The sequence below is a fragment of the Corvus hawaiiensis genome, chromosome 29 (assembly GCF_020740725.1).
Source record: "Corvus hawaiiensis isolate bCorHaw1 chromosome 29, bCorHaw1.pri.cur, whole genome shotgun sequence".
NCBI classification, from domain to species: Eukaryota; Metazoa; Chordata; class Aves; order Passeriformes; family Corvidae; genus Corvus; species Corvus hawaiiensis.
In genome coordinates, this window is record NC_063241.1 from 306,162 (window position 1) to 330,575 (window position 24,414).

General features: G+C 64.3%; 3 protein-coding genes across 12 annotated transcripts; all 3 read right to left on the reverse strand.

Annotated features, from left to right (window-relative positions):
* Nucleotides 1-2,343: 2,343 nt before the first annotated feature.
* On the reverse strand, nt 2,344-16,268 carry ZBTB7B (zinc finger and BTB domain containing 7B). Of its 6 annotated transcripts, none has more exons than XM_048288776.1 (3): nt 16,187-16,268; nt 4,526-5,529; nt 2,344-3,756 (listed from the first exon to the last, which is right to left on the reverse strand). In XM_048288776.1, the coding sequence occupies exons 2-3, from the start codon at nt 5,518-5,520 to the stop codon at nt 3,336-3,338; spliced, it is 1,416 nt and encodes a 471-aa protein (XP_048144733.1). In that variant the 5' UTR covers nt 5,521-5,529; nt 16,187-16,268; the 3' UTR covers nt 2,344-3,335. The 6 variants fall into 6 exon arrangements, with proteins under 6 accessions (XP_048144733.1, XP_048144732.1, XP_048144737.1 ...); XM_048288775.1 differs by lacking the exon at nt 16,187-16,268 and adding an exon at nt 14,812-14,885; XM_048288780.1 differs by lacking the exon at nt 16,187-16,268 and adding an exon at nt 14,690-14,804.
* Nucleotides 16,269-16,362: 94 nt separating this feature from the next.
* LOC125318212 (mothers against decapentaplegic homolog 6-like) lies at nt 16,363-20,291 on the reverse strand. Of its 2 annotated transcripts, none has more exons than XM_048288782.1 (4): nt 19,297-20,291; nt 18,521-18,934; nt 18,279-18,377; nt 16,363-17,639 (listed from the first exon to the last, which is right to left on the reverse strand). In XM_048288782.1, the coding sequence occupies exons 2-4, from the start codon at nt 18,912-18,914 to the stop codon at nt 17,104-17,106; spliced, it is 1,029 nt and encodes a 342-aa protein (XP_048144739.1). In that variant the 5' UTR covers nt 18,915-18,934; nt 19,297-20,291; the 3' UTR covers nt 16,363-17,103. The 2 variants fall into 2 exon arrangements, with proteins under 2 accessions (XP_048144739.1, XP_048144738.1); XM_048288781.1 differs by having other exon boundaries at nt 18,264-18,377.
* A 94-nt stretch (nt 20,292-20,385) lies between these two features.
* Nucleotides 20,386-24,197, reverse strand: FLAD1 (flavin adenine dinucleotide synthetase 1). 4 transcript variants are annotated; one of them, XR_007200314.1, is made up of 8 exons: nt 24,019-24,197; nt 23,171-23,930; nt 22,575-22,722; nt 22,287-22,385; nt 22,009-22,198; nt 21,549-21,622; nt 20,958-21,467; nt 20,386-20,521 (listed from the first exon to the last, which is right to left on the reverse strand). XR_007200314.1 is itself a non-coding variant. In XM_048288773.1 (7 exons), exons 1-7 carry the CDS (start codon nt 24,178-24,180, stop codon nt 21,332-21,334), a joined length of 1,569 nt encoding a protein of 522 aa, XP_048144730.1. In that variant the 5' UTR covers nt 24,181-24,197; the 3' UTR covers nt 20,386-21,331. The 4 variants fall into 4 exon arrangements, 1 of the variants encoding a protein (XP_048144730.1); XR_007200313.1 differs by having other exon boundaries at nt 20,386-20,850; XR_007200312.1 differs by having other exon boundaries at nt 20,757-21,467.
* Between the last annotated feature and the right edge of the window lie 217 nt (nt 24,198-24,414).

A 24,414-nucleotide genomic window follows, 5' to 3' on the forward strand; every position in this document is an offset into this window, starting at 1 on the left:
TCCTCCTTTACAGCCTGTTGATGACATCCTAATTGGAGCTGACAAGGAACAAACCTGCTTGAAAGTGACCATAAGCCTGGGGAACTTTTTGGGACTTGCTGGAATTTCAAGACAAAAAGGTAAGACCAATACCTTAGCTTTAAGGTATCAAAAGGACAACGAGATCTGGGAGAAGAAAAAAAGTAGCGATATTCCAAATTGCAGCTCCTAAGGCTAAAAGATAACTAACAGGAATTTTATTAGTGGCGGGATTTTGCCCCATATGAGTTCAAAATTTTGGACTAATTGCCAACCCCCTTTATTTGGTAATCAAAGGCCCTGAAGAATTGCTGGAATGGCCCCGAGAATGTTGAACCAGTTTTAACACCATAAAGGATGCTCATGGAAGCACCAGCTTTAGGCCTTCCAGATTGGACTAAACCCTTTCCATGATGTGTGCACAAAAGGCAACAAGTAGCCTCTGTGGGGATGACACAGCTTCTTGGAAGTTGGCAAAGGCCAGTGGCATCCTTTTCCAAGTAACTGGATGGTCAGCATGCTTATGGGCCATAGTAGCTGCCACCCTAATGATACAGGAGTCCCAGAAATTCACTTTGGGATGACCACTAACTATGCTAGTCTCAGATGCCATGCTGGCTGTTTGGAATCCAAAGGGACATCACTGGATCTCTCTTAAGCTGACTGGCAAAATACCAAGCTGTGCTAATGAACCAGGGAGAGAAGTAGTCATGTGTATGATACCAACTTTGAATGAAGTAATTTTGCTCGCTACTGAAAGGCAAGGACCTTTTCAATATGACTGGCTGCACACCATGGAGCAGGTAGATGCCAAGTCAAGCACATTTAAGGGATGAACCTTTGCAGGAACCAGGCAAAACCTGTGTGTTGGTGGCAGCAGATTTGTGAATACAGGTAAGTTACCCCTGGTGGGATGGAAAAGATCAGTGGTATCCCTGAGGGTCTGTGTCAAGGACCCCCAGGATGGCATTGACCCCCAGAGCATCATCCCGTGCCCACAAGTCTCCTGCCCTCACCTGCCTCGCTCGCTTCGTGGGCATCCAGCGCAAACACTGCCTGACCTGCGGGGCGGCAGAGCAGCCGGGCTTCAGCGCCTGCCTCACACCCGGCTGCAAAGGTAGGAGCTCCCACAGCTTGGGGTCCCTCTCCCCAGAAAATGCCACGTCCCCCCTGACAGCCCCGTTTTCTGCAGGGTTGTATTGCAGCGAGTGCTACGCAGCCCTGAACAACACCTGCTCCGTCTGCATGGCCCCCCTGAGCTACCCGGACTCTGGGGATGAGGAGATGTGAGCAGAGGGATGCCAGGAGCCCACCCGAGCCTGGGGGGCTGCAGCAGGTGTGGGGGGCTGCAGCTGCCCCCTGCCCTCTCTGCCCCTGCAGGGACTCCAGTGACGAGGAGACACCGGGGCTGTGGCTGGAAGCTGTGCGGTCGCCGCGGGGCCAGGAGCGAGGGCGGCTGCTGCAGCAGCGCATCAAGGACATGATAAAGGGCTGGAGACTCCCCTTCAGAACGGCCACCCGGGTGTGAGCCCAGCTGAAGGAGAAGAGCAAGGAGACTGACGGAGGCAACAGTGGGGTGGCCAACAAGAACAAATTGCTCTGCAGGTGAGGGCTGACTGTGGGAGTGGCAATGTCCTCTGTCCTCCCCGGCACTGGGGATGCTGGATGCCAACACTGTGCTCCTCTGTCCCAGCAAGACTTCAACTACCAGCAGCAGGCCAAGAGCAGTGGAAGTGAGGGCAGGGCCCAGTGACAGCAGGATAGTGCCATGAGGCAGCAAAAACATGGGTGCGGGTGCTGGGATGTGGCTGGGGCCCCACCAGTGAGGCAGAAGCTGAGAGCCACAGGGTGGGGAAGGGCTGGTGAATAAAGTACCTAGTTGGTATTCTGAGTTGGCATCCAGTGTTCCATGGTGGTCCTGATCTTGTGATACCCCAGCTCCACGCTGCCCCTGGCTCTATCCCTGCTGTGACCCCAGCCTCTCAATACTTTCCAGCCCCCATCCCCAGCACCTTAGTGCCACCATCTCCATCCCCACTGTGCCTCCAGTCCCTACACATCCCTGTCCCCAGCCCTTATGGTTGTCCCCAGCCCTTATGGTTGTCCCCAGCCCTTATGGTGTCCCCATTCCCATCCCCGTGGTGCCCCCAGCCCCAAGCTGCCCCCCACCCCTCGATGTCCCTCTTCCCACACATGGTGCCCCTTCCCCATCCCTGTGGTGCCCCAGCCTCTCAATGTCCCTGTCCCCAGCCCCACAGTGCCCCCAATCTCGAGTTGCCTCGGGGCAGGGGTGCAGAATGGACAGACAGCTGGACGCGAGGGAAGTCCCTGCTTCTCCGTTTATTACCAAGCAGCCTTCGTTTTAAAAAAAAAACAAACAAACAAACACAAACAGACATACAGACAGGCAGAGGCGGCCCGGCGGGGCGGAGGGCCGCCCGCCCATGGTTTGTTTGGTTCCTGACACCAGAGAGGTTCAAGTAGCCGAAAAGGTTCAAGTTCACCATAAGGCACTTTAAAGCCATGACGGGAGCAGAGCCCCCCCGGCCCCATCACCCCTGCCGGCACCCCATGGCAGATGTGGGGCCGGGCAGCGCTGGTGGCTGGCAGCGGAGGGGCTGTGAGAGGGAATATATTACATCATCTTTTTAAATATAGATAAAACTCTTATTGTAGACAAATAGTGCCGGTCCCCTACACCCCCGGGGAGGCTGCGCCCCGCGGGGGGGCATGTGCAAAGGACAGAGGGGTGACCGTGGGGGCCCGGCCACCCCAGGGAAAGGGGGTCCCACAGGGCCGGGGGATTTCAGAAGGGGAAAGGGGCCGGGGGGGGCCAGGGCTGCCCCGCACCCGGGTGGGCTCACCCGAATAGTGCAACCAAGAGAAAGCAGCCGGGAGTGCAGGGGCGAGGGGGGCTCGCCGGGGGGGGGCTGCTCGGAGTGGGGAGGTGGGGACAAGCTATGCACAGCGCAGGGCAGTGGCCGCCCTCCCACTGGGGAGAGGATGGGGGCTCTCCCCAACTGGGGGGGGGGCCTCGGTCCATGGGTGCCCCTGCCCGGTCCTGGCATCCACGAGGGGTTTGGTGGAGGGACATCCAAGTCCCAATCCCCCCTTCGCCCACCTGGGCACGACCAGGTGGGCCCGGGCACGCTGGGGGGTGGTAGGGGCCCCCCACCCCCTTGTGCAAATCGGCCGAGGGGAGTTTCCCCCTTTGCATAACTAGGAATGAACCGTGACGGGAAAAACAGGAACAGAAACCCCAGTGGGCACGGCACAGCTCGGCATGGAACGGCACGACACCTGCCGCTGCATCGGCCCTATGCCGTCTCCACCGGCACGGCGCCATCTGGCTGCGGCCCTTCCTCACCCTCCGGCTCCTCTTCCTCCTCCTCGGGCTGCCCTGGAGGCCAGTAGCGGGCAATGGAGAGGCGCAGCCCCTCCAGCCGCCCATTGGAGAGGTCGAGGCCAGGGGTCCCAGCGGGTGGTGGAGGCGGCTCATCGCGGCGGCGGCGGCGGGTCCGCACCTCCAGGCAGTTCTGGCCCTTGAGGTGCCGCTGGAGGTGGTCGTCCTTGGCGAAGGCCTTGTGGCAGAGGTAGCACTCGTAGGGCCGGGCGCCTGTGTGCAGGTGCATGTGGTTCTTCAGGTCATAGCTGTGCAGGAAGCGGGCACTGCAGTGCTGGCAGGAGTAGGGCCGCTCACCTGTGTGCTTCCGCATATGGATCTTCAGTTTGTCATTCCTGGAGTTGGGACACACAGGGAGATATTGGCATTGAGTAGCTGACATGCCACCCAGCCATAGCAGGAAGGGCAGTGGTGCTGGAAGTCCCAGAGCAGGGATGCTCTGCAGGGCAGAGGGGTCTAGGGGCTTGACAGGGCAGGGGACCGTTGAACGGCTGCATGGCTGAGATGCAGCTGGGTGCTGGCAGGGGGGATGCTGCTGGGTACCCTGGGTAGTCTGGCAGTGCTTACATAGTGTGGAAGACTCCCTTGGACCTGCATTACACCATGCCAGGGCTGGCAGACGAGGTGTTATGGGTGCCCATCAAGTATCAAGCCTTGGTTGATCTGGCAGCACTCAGAGAGTGCAGAACACCCCATTGACCTGACTTCACCAGCAGGTATGGCAGAGGGGCACCACAAGGGATGCTACTGGGTACCTTACATCAGTCCAGCAGCACTCATGAGCTGCAGAAGGCCCCATAACCCACTGCACCCCAACAGAGCTTGCAGGGGGTGCCATGGAGGATGCCATTGGGTACCCTATGTTGGTCCAGAGCACTCATGGAGTGCGGAAGACCCTCTGAATCTGCACTGCACTGGCAGGACTGGCAGAGGGGTGCTGTGCAGTATGCCATCAGACAACCCAGCAGCACTCAGGGGATGCAGAAGACCCCATGGACCATGCCAGGCCTGTGACCAGGCCCCCCTAGGACTGGCAGGGGGAGTGCCATAGGAGATATCATTTAGTACATGTCAGGCAGGGAGAGTCCATCCAGCAGCACTCACCGTGTGAATCGGACTCCACAGATCTGGCAGGCAAAGGGCTTCTCGCCCGTGTGCGTGCGCATGTGGCGAGGCAGCTTGCCGGCACCATGGATGACCTTGTGGCAGACAGGGCACTCCTGGGGCATCTGTGAGCGGCGCTTGCGCACCAGCTTGTCAGGGCTATCGAGCCCAGGCGCCAGCGACTCATGGTGCAGCGAGCTCAGATATGCCATCAGATCGGGGTCGATGGCGTCATCGTCAGAAGCGGCCTCATCAGGGGATAGGGGGGGCTGGTAGGGGAAGGGGAAGGGGTGTGGGGGCAGCTCCTCCTCCTCAGGCAGCTCAAAGCTGTCATAGGGCAGGGGCAGCCCCTCAGGCAGAGGTGGTGAGGGCAGTTGTGGGGGCGGCAGGGGGCTGCCAGAGCCCTCAGCCTCGGTGGGTGGCTCCTCGGCATGGTTGTTGAGCCGGGCACCACGGGCTTGCAGGAACTTGCGGGTCTTCTTGCTGCGGCGGGCGGTGGGGCGGGGGGGTGGTGGGGCAGGCACCTCACCCTCAGGGAGGGCGGAGAAAGCCTCCAGGTAGCGGCGGGCACGTTCGCAGTCGCCATCATCAGGGCCAGGTGCCTCCAGCCCACTGCCCTGCAGGATCTCCACACAGGCAGCAATGACACAGGGGATCTCCAGGAGCCGGGCAGCACGCAGCACCTCACCCATGTTGGCGCTGCTGATGGTCAGCGTGGCTGTGTAAGCAAACTCCAGCAGCGCACCCAGTGCCTCTGGCCCCACAAAGTCCAGCTCACAGACCTCCTGCCCTGGCCCCGGCCCTGCAAAGAGCTTCTTGAAATAGCGGCTGGAGGCAGCCAGGACAGCACGGTGGGTGCGGTACTCCAGCCCCTGTGTCTTGATGGTGACGTCGCAGAGCAGCCCCAGCTGCCGTTGCTCGTTCAGGCAGCTTAGCAGCTCGCTGCTGTGCTCAGGGAAGGGGATGCCGATTAGGTCGTCCTCTGGGCTGGCCATCGTCCTCACCTGCAGGAAGGATAGGATGCTGCCTGACTGATACAGGAACAACCTGGGAGAGAGCACTTGGAAGAAACACTGCAGCTGGAGCATCGCTGTCACAAAGCTAGGGCACAAGGAACCCTCCATATACATGCTGGGTGGCACTGGGGTTTCAGCGGGACACTAAACTGGGGCAGGCTTGGGGCCCGCAGTCTGCCCTCAGTCCCCTCCATGCTGTGTCGAGGTTGGCGGGCACAGGCCCCCTGCCACAGGCCCCCTGCCACAGGCCCCCACGCTTCCTCCACTACCACCAGCACCCAGCCGCCCGCACCGCCACAGCAAAGGGGGAAATCTCAGCGTGGTGCCTTTGAACAGCACCAAAGTGCAGCATTTCCTGTGCCAGCCCACCCACAATCCCCCCCCAGCCCACTGTCATGGCCAGGCGCAGCCACTGGCTCCCAGCAACCCATCCTGGGAACGAGGGCCTCACTGGCAGCAGGCACAGGTAGGCGGGCGAGTGCTGGGAAGAGCACCCTGAGGGCTGGGGGCCGCCCCATGGAGCCCAGCTGGGCTGGGAACAGGGGCCACACTTCCTGCCACGGCAGATTAGGATCAGCACCCGTGCCGCCGGTTCCTGCCCCCGCTCCTGGTCGGGACTGGGCCCCCTCCCTCCCCCTGTGCCCCAGCCCGGGGCCACTCCTCACCCAACCAAGCCCAGCCTGCGCCAGTCAGGCCTTTCCCACGCTGCAGCTGGCAGAGCTTGGCCTCAGCCCTAAACTCAGCACTGCTCGCACTCCCACTGTTGTCCCCATGGCGCACCACCAAGGACCCACATGTTCCTGTGGAGCCAGCACAGGTGGGAAGGGGGAGCCCATGACCCTCACAACCTGCAGGCAGGGTGCAGGCAGCAGTGGCAGTTCCAGGGCTGCAACCTGCCCTCTGACACCATGCCCAGCTATGGCCCTTGAGGCCAGCCAGGCTGCTGGGTGATACCGGCACTGCTGGGTGACAGTGGAATGGGAATCCAGCAACTGCAGCCTGGGGGAGGCAGAGGTGGGTACCACCTCTGCGTTGTGACTCTTGGTGCTGCCAGAGCTGTGCCATGCCAAGCCAAGCCATGGTGGACAGCGGCACGTGGCACTGGGCATCGCCAAGCCATGCCAGGCAACGCTGAGCCATGCCAGGCCCATCCACCCCAAACCCACCACACTGTGCCAAGCCACACTCTGCCGTCGGCAGGCAGGCGTGGGGGACGTGCCCCCTCTTGCCCATGGAGGGGCGGCGCGGCCGACGGCCCCCGGCACAGGGGCCCATCCCCAAGCCGGCCGCTCCCTGCGCTTGGGCGGCCGCCAGCTGGGGCTGCCTCGGCAGGCAGCTGGGAACGGCCCCGGAGCAACCGGCTGCGGAGCCGCCCCAGCCGCTGCCGAGCAGGCCCGACCGGCATGGCAGGCAGCAGCCGCCCCTGAAACTGGGAGCCAGGCAGTGCCGACCGCCTGGGATGCTGGCGCCAGCACCCATGGCCAAGCCCCCCTCCTTGGCAGGAGCCCATCCCACCACTGGTTGGGGTCCCCTCTGCCTGCTGAGGCGGGGGTGATCGGATTAGGGGTGATTAAACCATCAGGGCCCTGGGAGCCAACAGGCAGTGACAGCCCCCAGTGGGATTAGGCAGGATTAGCTGCAGGGGCAGGATTAAGATGGGGGGGCAAGTACCCCATGCCACAGCTTGGGCAGCTGGAGAGGGATGACAGGGATGTGGCACCTGCCAAGGGTGGCCCAAAGCCCCACAGACCCCCAGGACTGTTGCAGGCAATGGTCACAGGATAGGGTGGCACTGTGTCCTCCCTTCCAACACTGCCTCCCCCAGCGATGGCACCAGGACAGCCTCCCTTCTGCCCTTGTCCCCACAGCACCTCCAGCCCCACAAGCTCTGGGCACAGAGCACTCACAAGACTGATGGCACCCACTGGGACGTGTCTGTGGAGGTGTCTGGGCGCAGGGCAGCAGCTGAGACCCTGTCATATCCCAGCGGGTGGGGGGGTGCTCTGAGGGATGGGCACAGCCACCAGCCTCACTATGTCACAGTGCAGGTGGACACAGCCTCAGTGCTGCCAATGCCGCAGAACCCACCAGCACAGGTCTGGTAAGGGAGTTGGGACCCCTGCGAGCAGCCACAGGACCCGATGCCAGCAGACACGGCTGCAGGGCTGGGGCAGGGTGGGGGCGAGGTGGCGGTGACAGGAGGGGGATTTTCCATCGCACTAAACCGCCTGTTACGGCTCCTTTGCTGACACCCCCACCCCCCCGCACATCCTCCTCACTGGAGCGAAGTCACATGCTGAGCGGGCGCTGCCGTCGAGGAGATCACCGCAGTGATAAGGAAATGGCGGAGGATGAGGTGTGAGGGGACTGGAGCCACCCCCGGCCCCCCAGCATTCCCTGGCTGGTGCTGGAGATGGTGGCTGGGAGGGAGCAGGTGGTGATGCCCATGTCCTCACCATGCCAGAGCTTTCTCAGTGATGTCAATGCTGTGGCTGGGCACATTTCAGCTGCAGCAGCCAAATGGGACTGAGGAAAGGGGGAGTTGCTCCCCATGCTGAGCTGGCTCCCATGCAGGGCGGGTGGCAGCACGAACAATGCCTGCCCAGGTCACCCTGACATCCCTCTGCCAGCCCATGCTGCCTGGAACAACCATGGCCAGGCTCCACCCACCTGCCAGCTCCCTCCATCCTAGGGGTCCAGCCACCCAGCCAGAGCCACAGACACTGGGGTGGGGCCCCTGCAGCACCCATCCTGCATGGGGACAGGCTGCATCCCATGCCACCAAACTGGGATGGTGCCCTGGATGAGGGCAAAACGCCAGCCTGCGCTGAGCACTGGGCCATGGCTTGGGGACGGTGGGAGTTGTGAGGTGGAAAGGGGTGTCTGGGGGGGATCTCCCGAACTGTTCCCCCATGGGGAAGGAGGGCAGAGGTCCTGGGGAGTACAGTCCCCACCCTGGGCTGCTGCCAAGTACCCCTGCTTTCAGTCACAAGAGTCACAAATGCTGTCGAGGGACTTCACAGCCACATTGGGGAGAATGAGTCACCCAGGAAGGGGAGCGCAGCGCAGCGTCGCCCTGGCCCCTCACCCTGTGGGGCCCCTCACCCTTTGGGAACGTGGACCCAGGAGTCCGGGCTGTGCAACTCCCCCACCCTGCTACTGCCCTGGCTGAAGCCGATGGGGAGCAGCAGTGGCCCTGGTGCCGATGGCCACAGTGTGGAGGGTGGTGTGGCTGCAAGGCAGGGGCTTTGCAGTCCCTCTGCCTGCCCAGCAGGGAAGGTGGCGGCCGGGCTCTGGCTCAGCTGGTGACCCTACAGCAGGCACATGCCGGCGGTCCCACTGCTGGAGGGAGTGGGAAAGCAGCACTGCTCTTTGAAAGAAGAAAAGAACGAGCAGAGACAAAAGGAAATGGTTTGGAGATTAAAGAGGATAAACAGTCCCCCACCCCACAGCACTGAGAGTGAGCCCCATGGCACTGCTCAGACCCCCTGATACTGGCCAGCTCACCCACAGAGCTCCCAGGCACAGCCGTGTGCTGCGCAGCCATGGCACATTAGCCATCGGCACTGAAAAAGGGGTTGGGGCGCTGTGGCCCAGGACTGCCTCAGCGCCCAGCCAGCACTGCACCTGGGGCCCAGTGCCAGCCCGGTGTGATAGCTGCCATGGAGGCTGGGCACAGGCATCCCTGTCACAGTGGAGCAGGACTAGCGACGTTGCCAGAACCACTCCTGGCATCTGTGGCAGGGACAAGAAGCAAAGTCGCCATGCCGCCCACCCAGCCTGCTGGAACTGTGCTGGCATCCTGGCCCCCTCCTGCTGCCAAAACCTACCCCACTGCCACATCCAGCCGCCTGGCATTGCCACTGGGGGGTGTGGGCCCTGCTCTGCCAAACCAAAGTGACCCAGATCTTGCCACTCGTCCCTTCCCGTCCCATCCCGTCCCGTCCTGTCCCATCCCACCAGCAGCAAGGGTGGTGTAGGGCTCAGGCAACACCAACATCCCGCAGCCTGCTGGTGCCAAAGCAGCTGGCCCAGCTCTCTAAGTGCCCAGTGGTACCACACTGGGTCCCCACCACCCTGGCAACTTCCTCCACCATACCGGCCAGTGATGGCAGGGTGGGTGTGTAGCTCACCTGCCCTGGGTCCTGGCGTGGCTCAGCGCTGCGTCGCGGCCGGGCTGGCGGCCCGCGAGTGGCAGGGAGGGGAAGGCAGGGTGCTGTGTGAACTTGGCCCCGCTCCCCGCTGCACTTGAGCTCAGGATCCCACCTCAAAAGGAGTCGACGCCCACACCCCGGGTCACGCACCTCCCAGCCCCGCTTCCCAGAACACACACGGCATTAACCCTTTGCAGCCGGCACCGCGCCGTGGGGCGCCAACCCGGAACCGGGCAGGGGGCATCCCCTGGCCCTGTCCCACGGGAGAAAATTGCCAGCACTGCCAGGACAGGCACTCCGTACCATAAGTATGCCTTCCTCACCACTGGCATTGTCTCCAAGCTGTCTGCCCCTGCCCCCTGTGCCGAGGAATCATACAGGCCCTCACCTTCTCCTCCGCCCCAAGGCAGGGTGCTGGGTGCTCGCCACTGGCCGTGGCCAGCCTGGCCGAGCTGGGAGGGCGCCTGCGCTTGGTGGGAGCAGGGCTGGGCTCGGTGCAGCATGCTGCAGCCTGCCCGGCCAGCCCTGGAGCCACCCCCTGGTCCTATGGATTCCTGTCCTGCTCTACCCTTGGAGCAGGTTCCTGAGGTCCCATGGGGAATGTGGGAAGCAACGCCGGCCCAGCTGGACTATGCTGCCTGATCCCCTCCGCTCCTTGGGCAGGGGCACTCGTGGGCCCCCCAGCCAGGCTGCAGATTCACGCAATCCCCCCATAATTACACCCTCTGTGTCCCCAGCTAAACAGCAATTAGCAGCCTGGAGAGCGTGCCCCACACCCCACCACCAGTACTAGCACCCGCCCAGGCCACCCACGCCAGACTGGTCAGGGGCACCTGCACTGCAGCACCCTGGCATGGCCCTGGATAGGCTCCAGGCACCATGCTGGTGCCGTCTGTAGCAGGAGGCCAGGCAGAAAGGGGAAGAGCCCCACACCAGCTGGACAGCAACGGGCCTCTGGCCCAGCCCCAGCAATGCTCACAGAAAGAGCTGGGTTGTGCAAGAGCCCGTGGGCAGGCAGCGGAGATGGCAGGTGGGCAGAGGGGCATCGCCAGCGTGCCCTCCATGGTATCCCACCTCTCCCATCACTGTGGACCATGTGCTGGGCAGGAGCCAGCTGTGGTACCACGGGTTGCCCAGTGCCTGGAGTGCAGGCAGCACACAGCCAGTGGCAGCAGGGTTGTGGGCAGCATTGCCCACCACACTGCCACAATGCTCCAGGCTGACCAGCTGCTCCAGTGGGGGGCACAAAAGAGGGCACAGCCCTGGACAGTGTCCGTGAGAGGAAGGGAGGGAGGACGGAAGGGAGGAGGGAGGGATGTGGCACCTGCTGCCAACCCTTCCCCTGCCCTTTGTTCCCCATAAAGGAGGGGAACGGCGCCAGTCCCCCCTGGCCCAGGTGTGCCAGGTGCTAAGGGCGGGAGATAAGGTGGGCGAGGCGGGCAGGGAGGGGCATGGCACGGCATGGGCACGCAGCCCTGAGTCAGGGTTCCTACTGGTGGCCAGGATGGGGTGAGTCACTGTGGCCCCCCCACCCTGGGGGTGTTGCAACCACCCAGGTGCTGGCCACAAACTGCTGCTTGCCTTGGCTGAGGGGCTGAGGGGCAACTTTCATCCATCCATCCATCCATCCATCCATCCATTCTCCTCCAAGCTCTACCCTTGCCTTGGCCAGTGGCACCCTGACCAGTGTCACCAATGATGGGACATGGCCTCATCCCAGCTCCTCTTCCAACAGCAGGAAGGGCAACCCCATCTCCTGCATCACCTCCTGACAGAGAGCAGCAACCCGACCTGCCATGGCATGGGGTGCCATGGCCACACATCCCTCAGGACAGATGTGGCCTCTGTGTGTCACCTCTGGCCTTCCCAATGTGCCAAGGAGATGGCTGAGGCACAGGCAGGAACATGCAAGGGGGAAGGACAGATGGATGGATGGATGGATGGATGGATGGATGGAAGGAAGGAAGGAAGGAAGGTGGGGCAGCAGGACAAAGCTCTGCCAGCCACCAGCCTGGGACAGGTAGGCTCACCTGCAACTGGGCCTGCTCACTAGTCCCAGGGTGAGCTGGCTCTGGAGTTGCTGGCCCTGCAGCACAGTCATGGGAACCCCTTGGAGGGCAGCCAGACCCCTTGGGTCCCACTGTGCTGCACAGCCCCAAGGGGCCCCCCCAGCTGGTGGCACCTCCTACTCAATATGCAGGGTTCATGTCCTCACAGCACCTCGGGGACTGAGCATCGCCAGTGGCACAGGCTGGGCCCCAATGCTCCATCCTGGCACCAGGGTGGTGCTGGTCCTGGTGGGGTCACCTGGCAAGGACAGTGCCAGCCCACAGCCCCCCCTCCACACCCTCCAAAATAGCCCGGCTTCCGCCCCCACGGCAGCTGCCTGCTGCCAGCTCCCCGCTGCCCACGGCTGATCCTGGGGAGGGAAGGGGGGCAGGAGATTCTAATCCCCCCCCGCCCCCCCCCCCGAGCCCACACAGCACAGCCAGTGAGGCCGTGCCCGCCACACTCACTCCGGCCCACGTAGCGCCACTGGTGAGACCCCACCAGCCCTGCACCAAGGGGAGGGCGATGGCCCCATGGCTCCACAGTGGAGCAGGCATGGGCAGCCTCTGTGGAGCCCCTCTATGGGACATGGGGCTCTCCCCAAGGCCCACCATGATGTCTGCACCACACCAGCTGCCTTGTGCCACCCGAGCAGGACCCAAGGGCCTCTTCCCTTCTCTTCCTTGGCCCTGCAGTGGGGCTGACGATCCTCCTGTCCAGCCTTGCTATGGCTCCAAGCCCTGTGCCCTGATGGTTGCCCATGGGAGGGGAATCAAAGCAAAACTGCTGGGGTGCCACTGTACCCAGCATATGTCAGCCAACATAGCCACACTCTCCACCCTGCTGGTGTCCAGGGTGGGCAGTGCCCAGCACCCACCCTGCCTGGGACCCAGTGCCTGGCAGCAGGACCCCCTTACCCCGTATCCACTCAAGCTACTGCCCATGGGGCCTGGGGACACGACAGAGACAGACGGGCAGAGTGGAGCACGCAGCACAACCGAGGCTGCCGGGAGAGGCCAGAGCTCGCCTGACCTACTTCTCCTTCCGCATCACCTGCTTTCATTTTCTCTCACCCTGGCTGGTCCCCCTGCCCGCCCATGGCTCCATTAAGTCATACCACTAGCTCTGGGGATACAAGTCACCCAGGCCCCATGGCTCCCATTGCACCACCCTGCATGTCAACTGACCCCCCAGCCCTGGGCACGGGGCATGGCCGGGTGCACTGAAGGTCACCAGCTACAGCCCCGGCACCACCACCCCCCCCGCCCGCATGGCTACCCAAGCACCACCTTCCTGGCACAAAGCGAGTTTGACGGGTCTCAGCCCAGCCCCTCGCCAGGTCCTCTGACCGCCCTGGGGCTTGCTGGGGTGTGGACATGCAGCTCTCGGGGCATGTCAGGGACGCCAGTGCTGCCACGGGGAGCCAGGCGGGCGCCGATCCTCCAGACGGGGCGGCCGCTCCCACCGGCACCCTGCCTGCTCCCGCCGTGGAGTTACCATGGGAAGGCAGTGGTGGCGGCGCAGGGGGAGCGCAGGCTCCCGGGGGCTCCCGCCAGCAGCCCACACGCTGCCAGGAGAAATTTCTCCCTGGTTTCATCATCCGCTGCCTGCCCTGAAGGAGAAGTTCCTGCTTGACGCACGGGGCAGCAGCCACTCCTCGAGGGCTGGGGTGCAGCAGGGGCTACGCTGGTCCCGCACCCCCTGCAGTGCCCACTCCCCGCCCCCGGGTGCTCGGGCTTGTCGCGGTCGTGCCACGTGTGCACTGAGGGTGCACGGAACCAGCTGGCAGAGCCGTGCTGCCACAGCCTCGGGCTCAGCACCACAGCGCTGGGGGCAGCCTGTGCCCAGGCAGGGGGTCTTGGAGGGTCCCCAGGACCCAACACTGCTGTGCCCCCACACACACCTGTCACCTCCCCATGCTCACCTCTGCACCCGTCCCCAGCATGGGCACTCCCAGCCCTGCTGCCCCACACCCTCCACTGCGCCAGAGTTTCCCCTTCTCTATGCACCCAGTTTTAAGTTCCTGAGCTCAGTCCCTCCCTCCGCACCCAGCACCAGCATCACCACTGAAGCCCTGAGTCGCTGCAGTTGCCGCGTGCCTCCTAAAGCGCCGGGGATCCCAGCCCGCTCCCCACTACCACTAGCCCAGCTGTAGTGGGGGAAACCGAGGTACGGCGCGACTCACCCCACGACAAAGCTGGCACTGTGTCCCCTCGCCAGGTGAACGCAGCCACGGATCAAGGGCGGCTGTGGCCCAAGACGTGGATCTGCTCTGGCGGGAGGGTAAATACCGCACCCCGCCCCGGGCAAACAGCGGCCGGGGGCAGCCAGCCAGGGGGACGAGGACAGGTACGGCAGGGCTGGGCGCACGGGGCAGAGTCCACCGGTGCTTGGCAGGTGCTACCACGACACCGATCCCGGTGGGGACCACTGCACAGCCCAGCAGTAAGGCACCCACTGCTGCTGCCAGTGTGCCAGGTCCGGGGCTCATCAGCGTAGCACAGCGTGCCGGGACACTGGGATACCCTCCAACTCAACCAATACCGGCGTAGAAGGGACTCCCTGAGTTGCCTTCCCCGTGCAACGATGCCGTCCCTACTCGGTGCACCAGGCACGCCGCCAAGCTGCTCACCAGGTTAGGAAGGGGGTTGGCAGCACCCAGTCACCCGTGGGAGACCTGCGGGGGACCCTGGCTGGATGGAGCAGCACAGCAACAGGACCACAGCGGAGCCTTGGCAGCCGCCCCGGCACGCAGCGGGGACCTGCCGATTTCCCGCAGCCCCGTGCGCAGGGACCGGGAACAGCCCACGAGTGACACCCCCCGCCCCACGGGCGACGTGTCCACCGGCTCCGGCGGCGGGCGGGGACACAGGGGACCGTGCACTGATCCGCGCGCCAACCGTGCCCGCCCGCCGCCCGCAGCATCCCAAATCCACGCGACTCACCGCAACCAGGCGGCAAAAGCGGTCGCCGCACCGGTCCCTGTCCCGATCCCGCTGCCGGTGGGTCAGTACCTCCGCGCAACCCCCGCCGGTGGGTCTGTCCTCTCCCACCCACCGCCGCTCACCTGCGCGCCCCGCCCGAGCCACAGACCGGTCCCGGGGCCACAGCCCCGCCTCCGCCTTCACCTGCCGCCGCCGCGCCCCGCCCGCCCCCTGGCCACTGCCGCCGCCGCCGCCACCGGGGCTCCAGGAAGCGCCCGCCCCCGCCTGCTCATTGGGCAGCGCGCCGGCGGTCACGCGTCCGATTGGTGGGATGCCCCGCCCATCAGCCCCGCCACACGCCCCTCGGGAGGGCGGGGGTCTTGCGGGCCCCCGGGACCGGGGTGCGCGGGTGGGGGGCAGCTGAGTCAGAGGCGGGTAACGGGGTCGGGCGGGGGTCGGCCCCGGGCCTGGGGAGGAGAGCACGCGACGGCCCCAGTGCGGCCCCGCCGGCGCCGAGCGCGGTGCCAGGCGCCGAGCGTGCCCCGCCCGCTGCGGCCGCCGAGTGCCGGGGCCGGCACGGCACTGCCCTCTCCGCCCCGCGAACACGGGGGGGCGGGGAACCGAGCATGGGGGGGGGACGGGGGGGGGGGGTAAGAACCGAGAAGTGTGCACCGAGGGAGAGTTTCGAGTACCGGGCACCGTGCATAGGGTGAGGTAGCGGGTGGAGAGCCGAGCTCGGGAAACCGGGCACCGAGAAGCGGGCACCGGGGGACTGGAGTGGCGGGCACGGGGACATGGAGAGCTGGACACGGAGAACGTGGCACCGCAGGGTGCCGGGCAGGCGGACGGGCGTGGCGCGGAGAGCAGCCCCCTGTTCTCGGCGGCGCTGCAGCGGGGCGCGGCGGCCCCCAGCGGGGTGGCTCCTTCGCAGGTGCCTGGGCGCGGGCCCCGCGCAACCTGTTTGGCCGCTGCCGGCTCAGGGAGGCAGCGGCGGCCGCGGGGCTCACCTCGGCTCACCCCGGCCCCCCCTGCGCCTGGCTCGGAGTGCGGCCACTGCCCGGCGCTAGCGGAAAGTGTGAGGAGCCACCGCCGCCCCGGGGCTGCCAAGGCAAACACGGCCCCGCGCAGACGTTATGTCAGTGGGTGGGGGGGCCGCGCCGGGGCACTGCGCCGGGGCTGAGAACGGGACCCCCCACCCCTTCGCCAGGCCCCGGTACCTCGCCCAGCCGCCCGCTTCGCTCCCCCCAGCTCCGTCCCTCTGTCCGTGCACCTGCATCCCTGTCGAGGGCACCGGCCCGCCAGGCTCCGAGCTTCCGCGGGGGCGGCGGGGAGAACCCGCAGAACCACCTCAATCCCCGCGCCGCTGCCACCGACCCCCGGCTCCATCGCTCCCCGCCCGTCCCCTCGGGCCACGGTTCGCCATAGCCGCTGCGCTCTGCCACTGCCTGCGGCTGTGCTCCCGGTGTCTCTCCTTGCCTGCTCCCCCCGAGGCGACGCCGACGGCGCGGTCGCACTGACCTCTCGCGGCGGGGCCAAGACCGGGGCCGGGCGGGGGCCGCGGGCTCAGCCGGGCCGGCGGCGTGGCAGGAAGGACCGGGTGGTCATCGCGGCCCGTGGCGGCTGCCGGCAGAGGGCACTGCTGGTTCCCGGAGCCGAGCCCCGTGGGCGGCACCGATACGCGTAGAGACACGGGGGTCTCTTGGTGCCGGTGGCACCGTTTATTTGGGTTAAAAACTGCAGACACGACTCGGGCAATTCGGGATCCCCTCGGTTACACTTGCTCGGGGCTCCCCCATGCTGCCAGAACGGTTGAAGGATCCCCCCGGGCCTGGGACCCAACTTGGATAACCCTGAACTGGTCCCGACCCCAGGAGTGTTCACCTGCCCTCCCCTTCATTCTACCTGCCCAACACCTATCCAGCTGTTCTAACCTGCCCCAGCACCTGCCCCACACTCCAGCTGTTCTCACCCCAGCAGTGCCAGTTCACTCCCCTTCCCTTTGTCTGCTGTGACACCCAGGCCCACAGCTCTCCCCTCCTCTTCACTCTGTCCCACCTCCCGTCTCTCCTACTTCCCCTGTCCCCACCGGCCCTGGCCCTGACAATGGGGACTCCTGCCTCATGCTTTGCTTTTTTTACAAAAATAGATGAATTAATATAAACTTGAACATTAAAATAATAAAATTTAAAAAAAAATTAAAATCGTGCTCTGTGTCACTGAGAGCCCCATGGCTGGGGGAAGCAGGTGCTGACAGGGTGGTGAGCCATGCAAGCAGGGCACTGCATCCAGTCAGCACTCGGGCAGAGAGTCCCACAGAGCCAGGATGATCCTGCTGCAACACAGCCCTGGAAGACACAGGCTGGGGAACAGAAGGGCCCCCCAGCTTGTGAACCTGCTTTGGGGGAACTCCCTGGCACCCCCTTCCAGCCCCAGCCTCAGCATGGCTGGTTCAGCAGGACCTCAAGCCAACATGGGCAGGAGGTGATGAACTGCCGGGAGTAGCAGGGTCCCCAGCCCTTGGCAAAGCTGATGCGGATGCTGTGAGGGTCACAGGGTCCCTCCCCAGGGAGCTGCCAGCCCCCTCTGTCCCCTGCCCACTCATAATCAAACACCTTTGCTGAGTAGCCAGGCAGCACCTTGAGGACAGTGAGCCCGCAGGCACCAGGGGGGCTCAGGGTGGGTGAGCTGACGAAGATGGGATGCTCACTGCGGTTGTATGCCCAGACGCCACCTGGCTCCCGGCTCAGCAGCAGCCCCCGGCCAATCTTGCCACGTGCCCGCCGGACAGCACAGCTGCGGTAGGCGGCCGGCAGCTGGGCCAGGCAGAACCCACTGCCCCATGGCAGCTCGCAGAAGACATTCACTGATGCCTCGTGCACGGCGTAGAGGCGGCCCACGCGTGTCCGGTACTCCCAGTAAGCCAGTTTGCACCAGCAGCCATCCTTGATGGTGCTCCATGAGAGGCTGGTGTCTGGCAGGGGAGAGCAAAGCTGTCACCACCAGGACATGACTGAGCCAAGCAGCTGGATGGGCCAAGGGAAGTGGGCACAGAGGGGGTATGAGGACAGATGGATGGATGTGGCACACCAGGGATGCCTCAGCACAGGCTCCTGCACTGGGCATGAGTCTCTGGAGCCGTTCCCAGTTCCCGAGTACCATGGTGAAGGGGTGGGGGAGGGCTGTGAGGGGGGTTGGTCCCCGGGTGCAGGAGAAGGTGGGGCGGTGGCAGCTGGCAGCCTTGGTGGCCAGCAGCCAGGCGGGAGCTGCGGCTGTGTGCGTCAAGGCACATTGTGTGTGTCCCCAAAGGCAGCGCTTCCTCCAGCAGGGAGCCTGGCGCCGCCAAAAATAACAACAGGAGCTTCAGGGGCGGGGGGGGGGGGGGGGGGCTGGGCCCAGGCTGCTCCCCCAGCAGGAACCCCTCATCCCGTGTCGGAGTCTTTTCCTCCTGCTGGGAGTGACTGCTGGCTCCATTCCCTGATTTTCATGATCTGTCCCCTCCAATGTCTGCTTCTGACCCAGGGGTTCAGCCCTGCCCAGTGCTCTCCTTTCTGCTGGGTGTGGCAGGGGGTTGTGGAGTGTGGAGGGCCCATCTTACCGCACCAGTCCCCACCGTTGTAGCTGAACTCCAGGAGCTGAGTGCTGGGGTGCTGGGGCTCATCTGGCCAAGAGGGACCACAGGATGCCTTCAAGTAGGGGGGTGGCGGGGTTTCTGCAGGGCAGAGAGAAGGAAATGAGAGGCTGGGAGTGCATCCTGTCCCCCTGGAGCCCACTGGAGCCCTGAACCAGCCCCAGAGAGCAGAGGTTAGAGCCTGAGTGGGCAAGGCAGCCTCCAGTGTTGCCACCAGCACTCACCAGGTACAGCCAGGCGGCTGAAATGATGGGGGTTGCAGCACAGCACAGCCAAGTCCCCGCAGGCCCCCTGACCCCCAGCGCAGTAGCAGAGGTGCTTGAGCTCATGGGACTGGTGGAGGTCAGGCCAGCGGAAGAGGCGACAGAGCAGGACTTGAGGGGAGAGTCCCTGCTTGACCCCTCGTGGGTCCCCGCGTGGTGCCAAAACGCAGCCAGACTCCCAGGCACCCCCGCTCTCCACCACCTGCACCAGCAGCTCCAGCTCCTCATCCTTCAGCTTCTTGAAGAGGGCATGCGCCGCTAGTTTGAGGGCACTGGGGCCATCCTCAGGACTGGCTGCTGCACAGCGCTGCCGCCACAGCCTCCGCATCAGGCCAGCACGGTGTGAGCGGAACATGGGGTGGCCGTGGGGACCACCTGCAGGATAGAGAGAGGCATCGCCCCTGTGCCCTGAGAGGGCTGTGGCTCCAGGGGGTCCCAGTGGGGACCCTGCTGCAGCCTCCTGTGTCCTCCCCAATCCCTGGCAAGGCTGCTTTGCCTGGGTTTGCTGCTGCCACCCCCACCGTGACGGCACGGTGCTGCTTCGAGGGGTATTGGCATCCCCAGAGTCACATCAGACATGACCCCAAAAGCAACCCCCACTGCTGGGGAACCTGCCTGTGCTGAGACAGCGAGGGCAGGGGTCCACATGCTCCTGCCCACAGCACCCGCCCACTCCCCTCTCACCCCCCTATCACGGGTTTGGGCAAGGGGTCCCTGGAGAAGAGGGTCTCACTCACGGTGGGTGGCGGAGGTGGGTGAGAGGCTCCAGGGCAGTGCATGGGGCTGTGCTCTCAGGGCGGCCGGCACTGCTCTGCCCACCACACGTCACTGCCTGGACTTTTTCCTGTGCTGGGACGCTCTCCCCTCCCCCAGACCTTCCCGTTTGGGGAATTCATTGATTTCCCTCATCCCAGCCAGCCCTGGGGCTGAGCCACTGCCAGGGCCACCACATCAGGGCCACCACGCCAGGACGTGGCAGGTGCCAGATGCGTGGGCTCCAGTAGTCAAGGATGCCCAGCACCACGCTACCAAGGCAGCTGGCCACAGCCAGGAGCCCAGACAGCACTGCAGACACCAGTGCACAGCCACAGGGCAGGGTCCAGCTGAGTAGCTGATCTGGGCAGGGGGAAGCCATGTGGCACAGTGGCAGGGCACCATCATAGCAGACCCCATCCCTACTCGTGTCCTCACAGGGACCATTGCAAAGACCACCTAAGCCCCTCATGGATCTTGGGCAGGGGTTCCTGTTGCCCCTCATTTCTTGGCCCAGCCAGGGCCCCACCCCGTGGGCAGTGGGTGAGGGTGGAAGCCTGCTCCACAACAAAGGAGCTAATGTAAACGGGACCCTTATCCCGCACCGAGCCAGGCTTCCTGCTCCTGACTTCCCGCCGAGATAAGGGAGGCCACACTGGCGCCACTGCTGCTGCCGAGGACGGGGCATGCAGAGCTTCCCCTGTGCTAGGGCCAGGCACCAGCACAAGCAGCACTGGGGCAGGGTAGGCTCACGGACCCACAGCCACCCCCACAGCCACGCTCTGGTGCCACCAGCCACGACCTTTGCCACAGCCCCCAGCCAGGCTGGGCCCATTGGAGGTATTTTGCTCTGGCGGCTTCCCACAGATTGAGACAGGAAATGGCCAGGAGTGGGGGAGCGGGCGGGAGGTGCAAGCAGAACCCCAGCTCCCCACGCCTGCCTGTTGGCTCCAAGGGGTGTGGGGACCCTCAGTCCTGGACAGGGGCAAGGGGTGTGCTGGAGTGCCTTAGTGCTACCCAAGACTAGGATTAGAAGGTTTAGGGACACACACAGACACACACATTCCCAGAGCTCTGCCCAAATAGATGCAGCCAGTCAGGCACTGCTCAGGTTTATTGGGGTGTCTGACTGGGGGGAACGCAAGCTGGAGCAGAGTCTCAGCACCAGAGGTCCATCAGTTCCATCAGCACAAGGTAACAAGCACAGTCCTGAGGAGGGGAGAGAGGCACAGGGGTAAGGACCCACTGACCAGTACCAAGGCTACACCCTCTCAACCCCCAGAAGCACCACAGCCAGGCTCCCTGTCTCCCCTTAAGCACCGTGGCCAGGCCCTTTTCACTCCAGGAGCACCATGGTTGGGCTCCATCACCCCCAAACACCATGGCCAGGCCCCTGTCACATTCCAAGCACCACGTCAAGTCAAGCTGCAAGCAGGTCACTCACCCACAGCACCAGAGCAGGCAAGGGGGGTGCCAGGGTCCTGTGACACTGGGGAGGGGGGGCCCTTCCCTAGTCTAGCAGCTCACGGATGCACCAGCTGCAGAGAAGAAGGTAGACGCATTCCCGCAGAAGCCGCAGCAACCAGGAGCCCAGGCGCAGCCCCAGGGAGGTGGCAGTGAGTGCTGGCAGTGCCACTGCCTGTACCTGTGCCACTTGCCGGGGAGTACCCGGCAGACAGGCTGCCACAGTCCAGAAGAGGTGCATGGCCCATGAGGAATCAGCAGGATCTGACACGGTGGGAGAGGCAGCAGTGCTGACATGCGGGGCTCTGGCAAGCACTGGAACCTGCTACATTCTCTGCACTTCCAAAACTTCCACAATAGTGGGTGCAGGGAGGAGGCACAACCTGGGGACCCTTTTGTTCCTCCCACTCCCGTCCCATGGAGCCCTCAGGGCTTGACAAGGCCACGTGCCAGTGCAGTGCAGACTGCAGCACATTTATTCAGTGCTGACAGGCTGCAATTTTATTCAGTGTCACCCCCAGCAGCATTCCAGTGGAGCCTCCCAGAGTGTGGCCTTCACTGGCGGGAGGTGCGCTCTTCTTCCTCATTTTCCAGCTCATAGGCAGGCCGGTAGCTCTCCCGGCCCTGGGCGTCAGTATAGCGTAGCGCTGGGTTCTTCTGTGTGTTGGCCATGCTCCCCAGGGATGTGTAGCTGTGGAGGGAAGAAGCAGCTGCAGGACTGCACCCAGGGGCACTGGCTGCGCATGTGAGGAGGGCAGCACTGGGCACTCACCCTTTATCATAGAGGATACAGTAAGGGACAAAGAGCTTGCGCAGGAACTCCCAGATGTCCCGGTAGGTCCAGTCCTGCAGGCAGAATTGGGCACGGATTGAGGCAGAGGCAACAGGCTGCTCCCTTGCCCCCCAGGGAAGCAAGTCGGACCTTCCTGGAGAGCAGCTGGGAGAGCCAGATGGTCATCAGAGCACCAATGTCCTTCCCAGCACCTCCCCAAACACAGGGAAACCCCCCCAGCAGGCCAGAATGAGCCCTGCCCAACAGCACCAAGCAGCCTCACTGCAGCAAGGGGCACCACAGCTGCACAGTGGGGCAGCAGATACTCTGGGAGAGTGGGAATTATGAGAGAAGCTGTCCAGGATGGGGGTGGATCACTGCTGGTTCCCAGCCCTGTCAAGTCCCCCTGCCAGGCCCTATGGCAGCAGTCCCAGCCCCAAAGCAGGTGGAGGCCACGTACCAGCAAGGGGTTCACCCGCATGTAAGGGGGCCAGTCAGGGTCTGTCACACACATGGAGGTCAGGGTGCACGAGTAAGGGTCTGTCCGCCGTGTTCCCATCAGGACAGCCTCCAGCTGTGGCTGCTGCTCCTTCAGGTGGGCCAGTGCCTCCCGGATGGAGCCCTCCACAGTGCAGAGCTGGACCCTGTACCTGTGCAGGCAGGGGGGGCAGCTGCCTGCGGGCTGCAAGCAACACTGCACACCCTCTGCTCAGCAGCCCACCCCACTCTGCCTCCTACCTCTGGACCGTTGCCTGAATGAACTGCTCCATTTCAGGGAATGGGGACACAGTGCGAATGTAGAGCACCTGTAGCCTCTCCTGCCTCGCTGGGAACCGCCTGCAGAGAGACCCAGTGCAGCTGGACTCTGATGGCAACTGGAGGCAAGACAGCATCCAGTTCCCACCAGGCAGACCCCAGGAATCCACTCATTCCCCCAGGGTGGAGCAAGCAAGAGCCCCAGAGCCTTGGCCAGGGTCTGTAGGACCTCTCAGCCTTGCCCCAGCCTGGAGCCCCGTGGGTGGGTACCTCTGCACGGCGGCATGGACGAGGTGCAGCAGGGCTGTGCAGTCCTTGCCCCCGTTGAAGCCCACACAGAGCTGGACCAGGCTGTACTGGTCCAAAGCCTCCTCGATGGTTCGCAAGGCTGCTGCCACCTTCTGCCCCAGGGCCGAGCCTGCCAGGACAGGACAGTTGGTGCCTGCCCGGATCATGTTCCCTCAGCACGGCCCCAGGGCCTACAGCACTTCACCCTCTGGATCTGTCTCATATCCAGACACATAGCGAAGCCATTGCTCACACCACAGCCAAGAGCTTGTTCAGCCCGGAGATCTGAGCCACATTGTGACAGGGATCATGAGGGCACTGGGCGACTGTGGCACTGCTGCTACTACTGCGCACTGTGCTCTCAGACCCTGCCACCAACAGCCCTAGCTGAGGTTACAGGTCCCATTCCCACCTGTGCGGGATGAAGCCCACTGCAGCTGCAGCACCCCTCAAGCCTCCCAGCACACCGCAACAGGCAAGCTCTGCTCCTAGGCTGGTGTTCCCACTGCCCCAGCCCTGCTAGGCTGCACAGAAGCATGGAGGCACGGAGCTGTGCTTGGAGCACCTCTTCCCAGTACCTGACTCAGCCAGGCCATAAACCTCCACAGCTGCTGGAGAGACGCAGTCTGTCACCAACGGCACAGCAATGCCCGGTGGCAGCTCCCTCATCAAGAAGCAGTACGCTTCCTCCAGGTCCTGCTCCGACTCTGAGTCCAGGGTCAGCTTCACGCGGTAGTAGTTGCTGGTCCAGTCTGGGTAGGAGCCCAGGCTGACGCGTCCCCGGAAGGCGGCATCAGCCCGGTCCAGCACGGGCGCAATGAGCATCTCATCGGATGCCACGTAGATGGTGTGGGAGTAGAAGTGGGTCTGTTTGCTGCGAAAGAGATGAGCAAGACCATCCAGGGCACGCTCCATCAGTGCTGGGATGCCTGGGAATATGTAGACGTTGCGCACACTGACTAGCGGGTACTTGAAGGTGCTGCCAGTGTGCCCGTCCGTGCCATAGTTGAGGCAGGAGGACTCGGGGACGCGAGCCAGCTTCATCTCAGGGCACTGCACCTCTGTCTTGCCAAAGAACTTGTGCACCAAGGCCACCAGCTCGGGATGGGGGACGAGCCTCTCCCCAAAGGCCTTAGCCACAGCCTCGAAGGTCACATCATCGTGCGTGGGGCCAATGCCCCCGGAGGTCAGCACGTAGGTGAAGCGGGCAGCAAAGGCGGCCACCTCACTGGCGATGGCCTCCACGTCATCGGGCACCACCGAGATCCGGGCGACCCTCACGCCAAGAGCACGCAGCCGCCGGCACATGAAGTAGGAGTTTGTATCCTGCGTGTGGCCCTGGGGGGAACGGGAACGCCCATGACGGCAGGGTGCCCCGGGCCCAGCCCGCCCCACCCCCGAAGCCCAGGCCCACCCCCGGCCGCACCTTGAGAATCTCGTCGCCGATGACGATGATGCCGGCGGTGCTGGCGGATCCCCGGGCCACCACCGCCGCGGCCGAAGCAGCCATGGGGCGACAGGCCACAGCGCGGAGGGGCCGGCCCACTGGCCCCGCAGCCCGCAGCGCAGCCCGCAGCACCCCCCACATGGAGCCGCCCGGCCGCCCCCGCGGCACCGCCCCGCGCGCTCACGGGCCGGCCAGGACGTCCGTCACGCAGCGTCGCCAGCGCCCATTGGCCGGGAGGCGGGACCTACGGGGACGGAACCATCGCGGGGGGGTGCCGGCGCAGCTCCGCCTCCGCGGCCCTGCCCGTGGGGCCGGGGCACGTGCGGCCCCCTCTCCGGTGGGCACGGGGAGGCCCCCGCCGGGAACCCAGGCAGG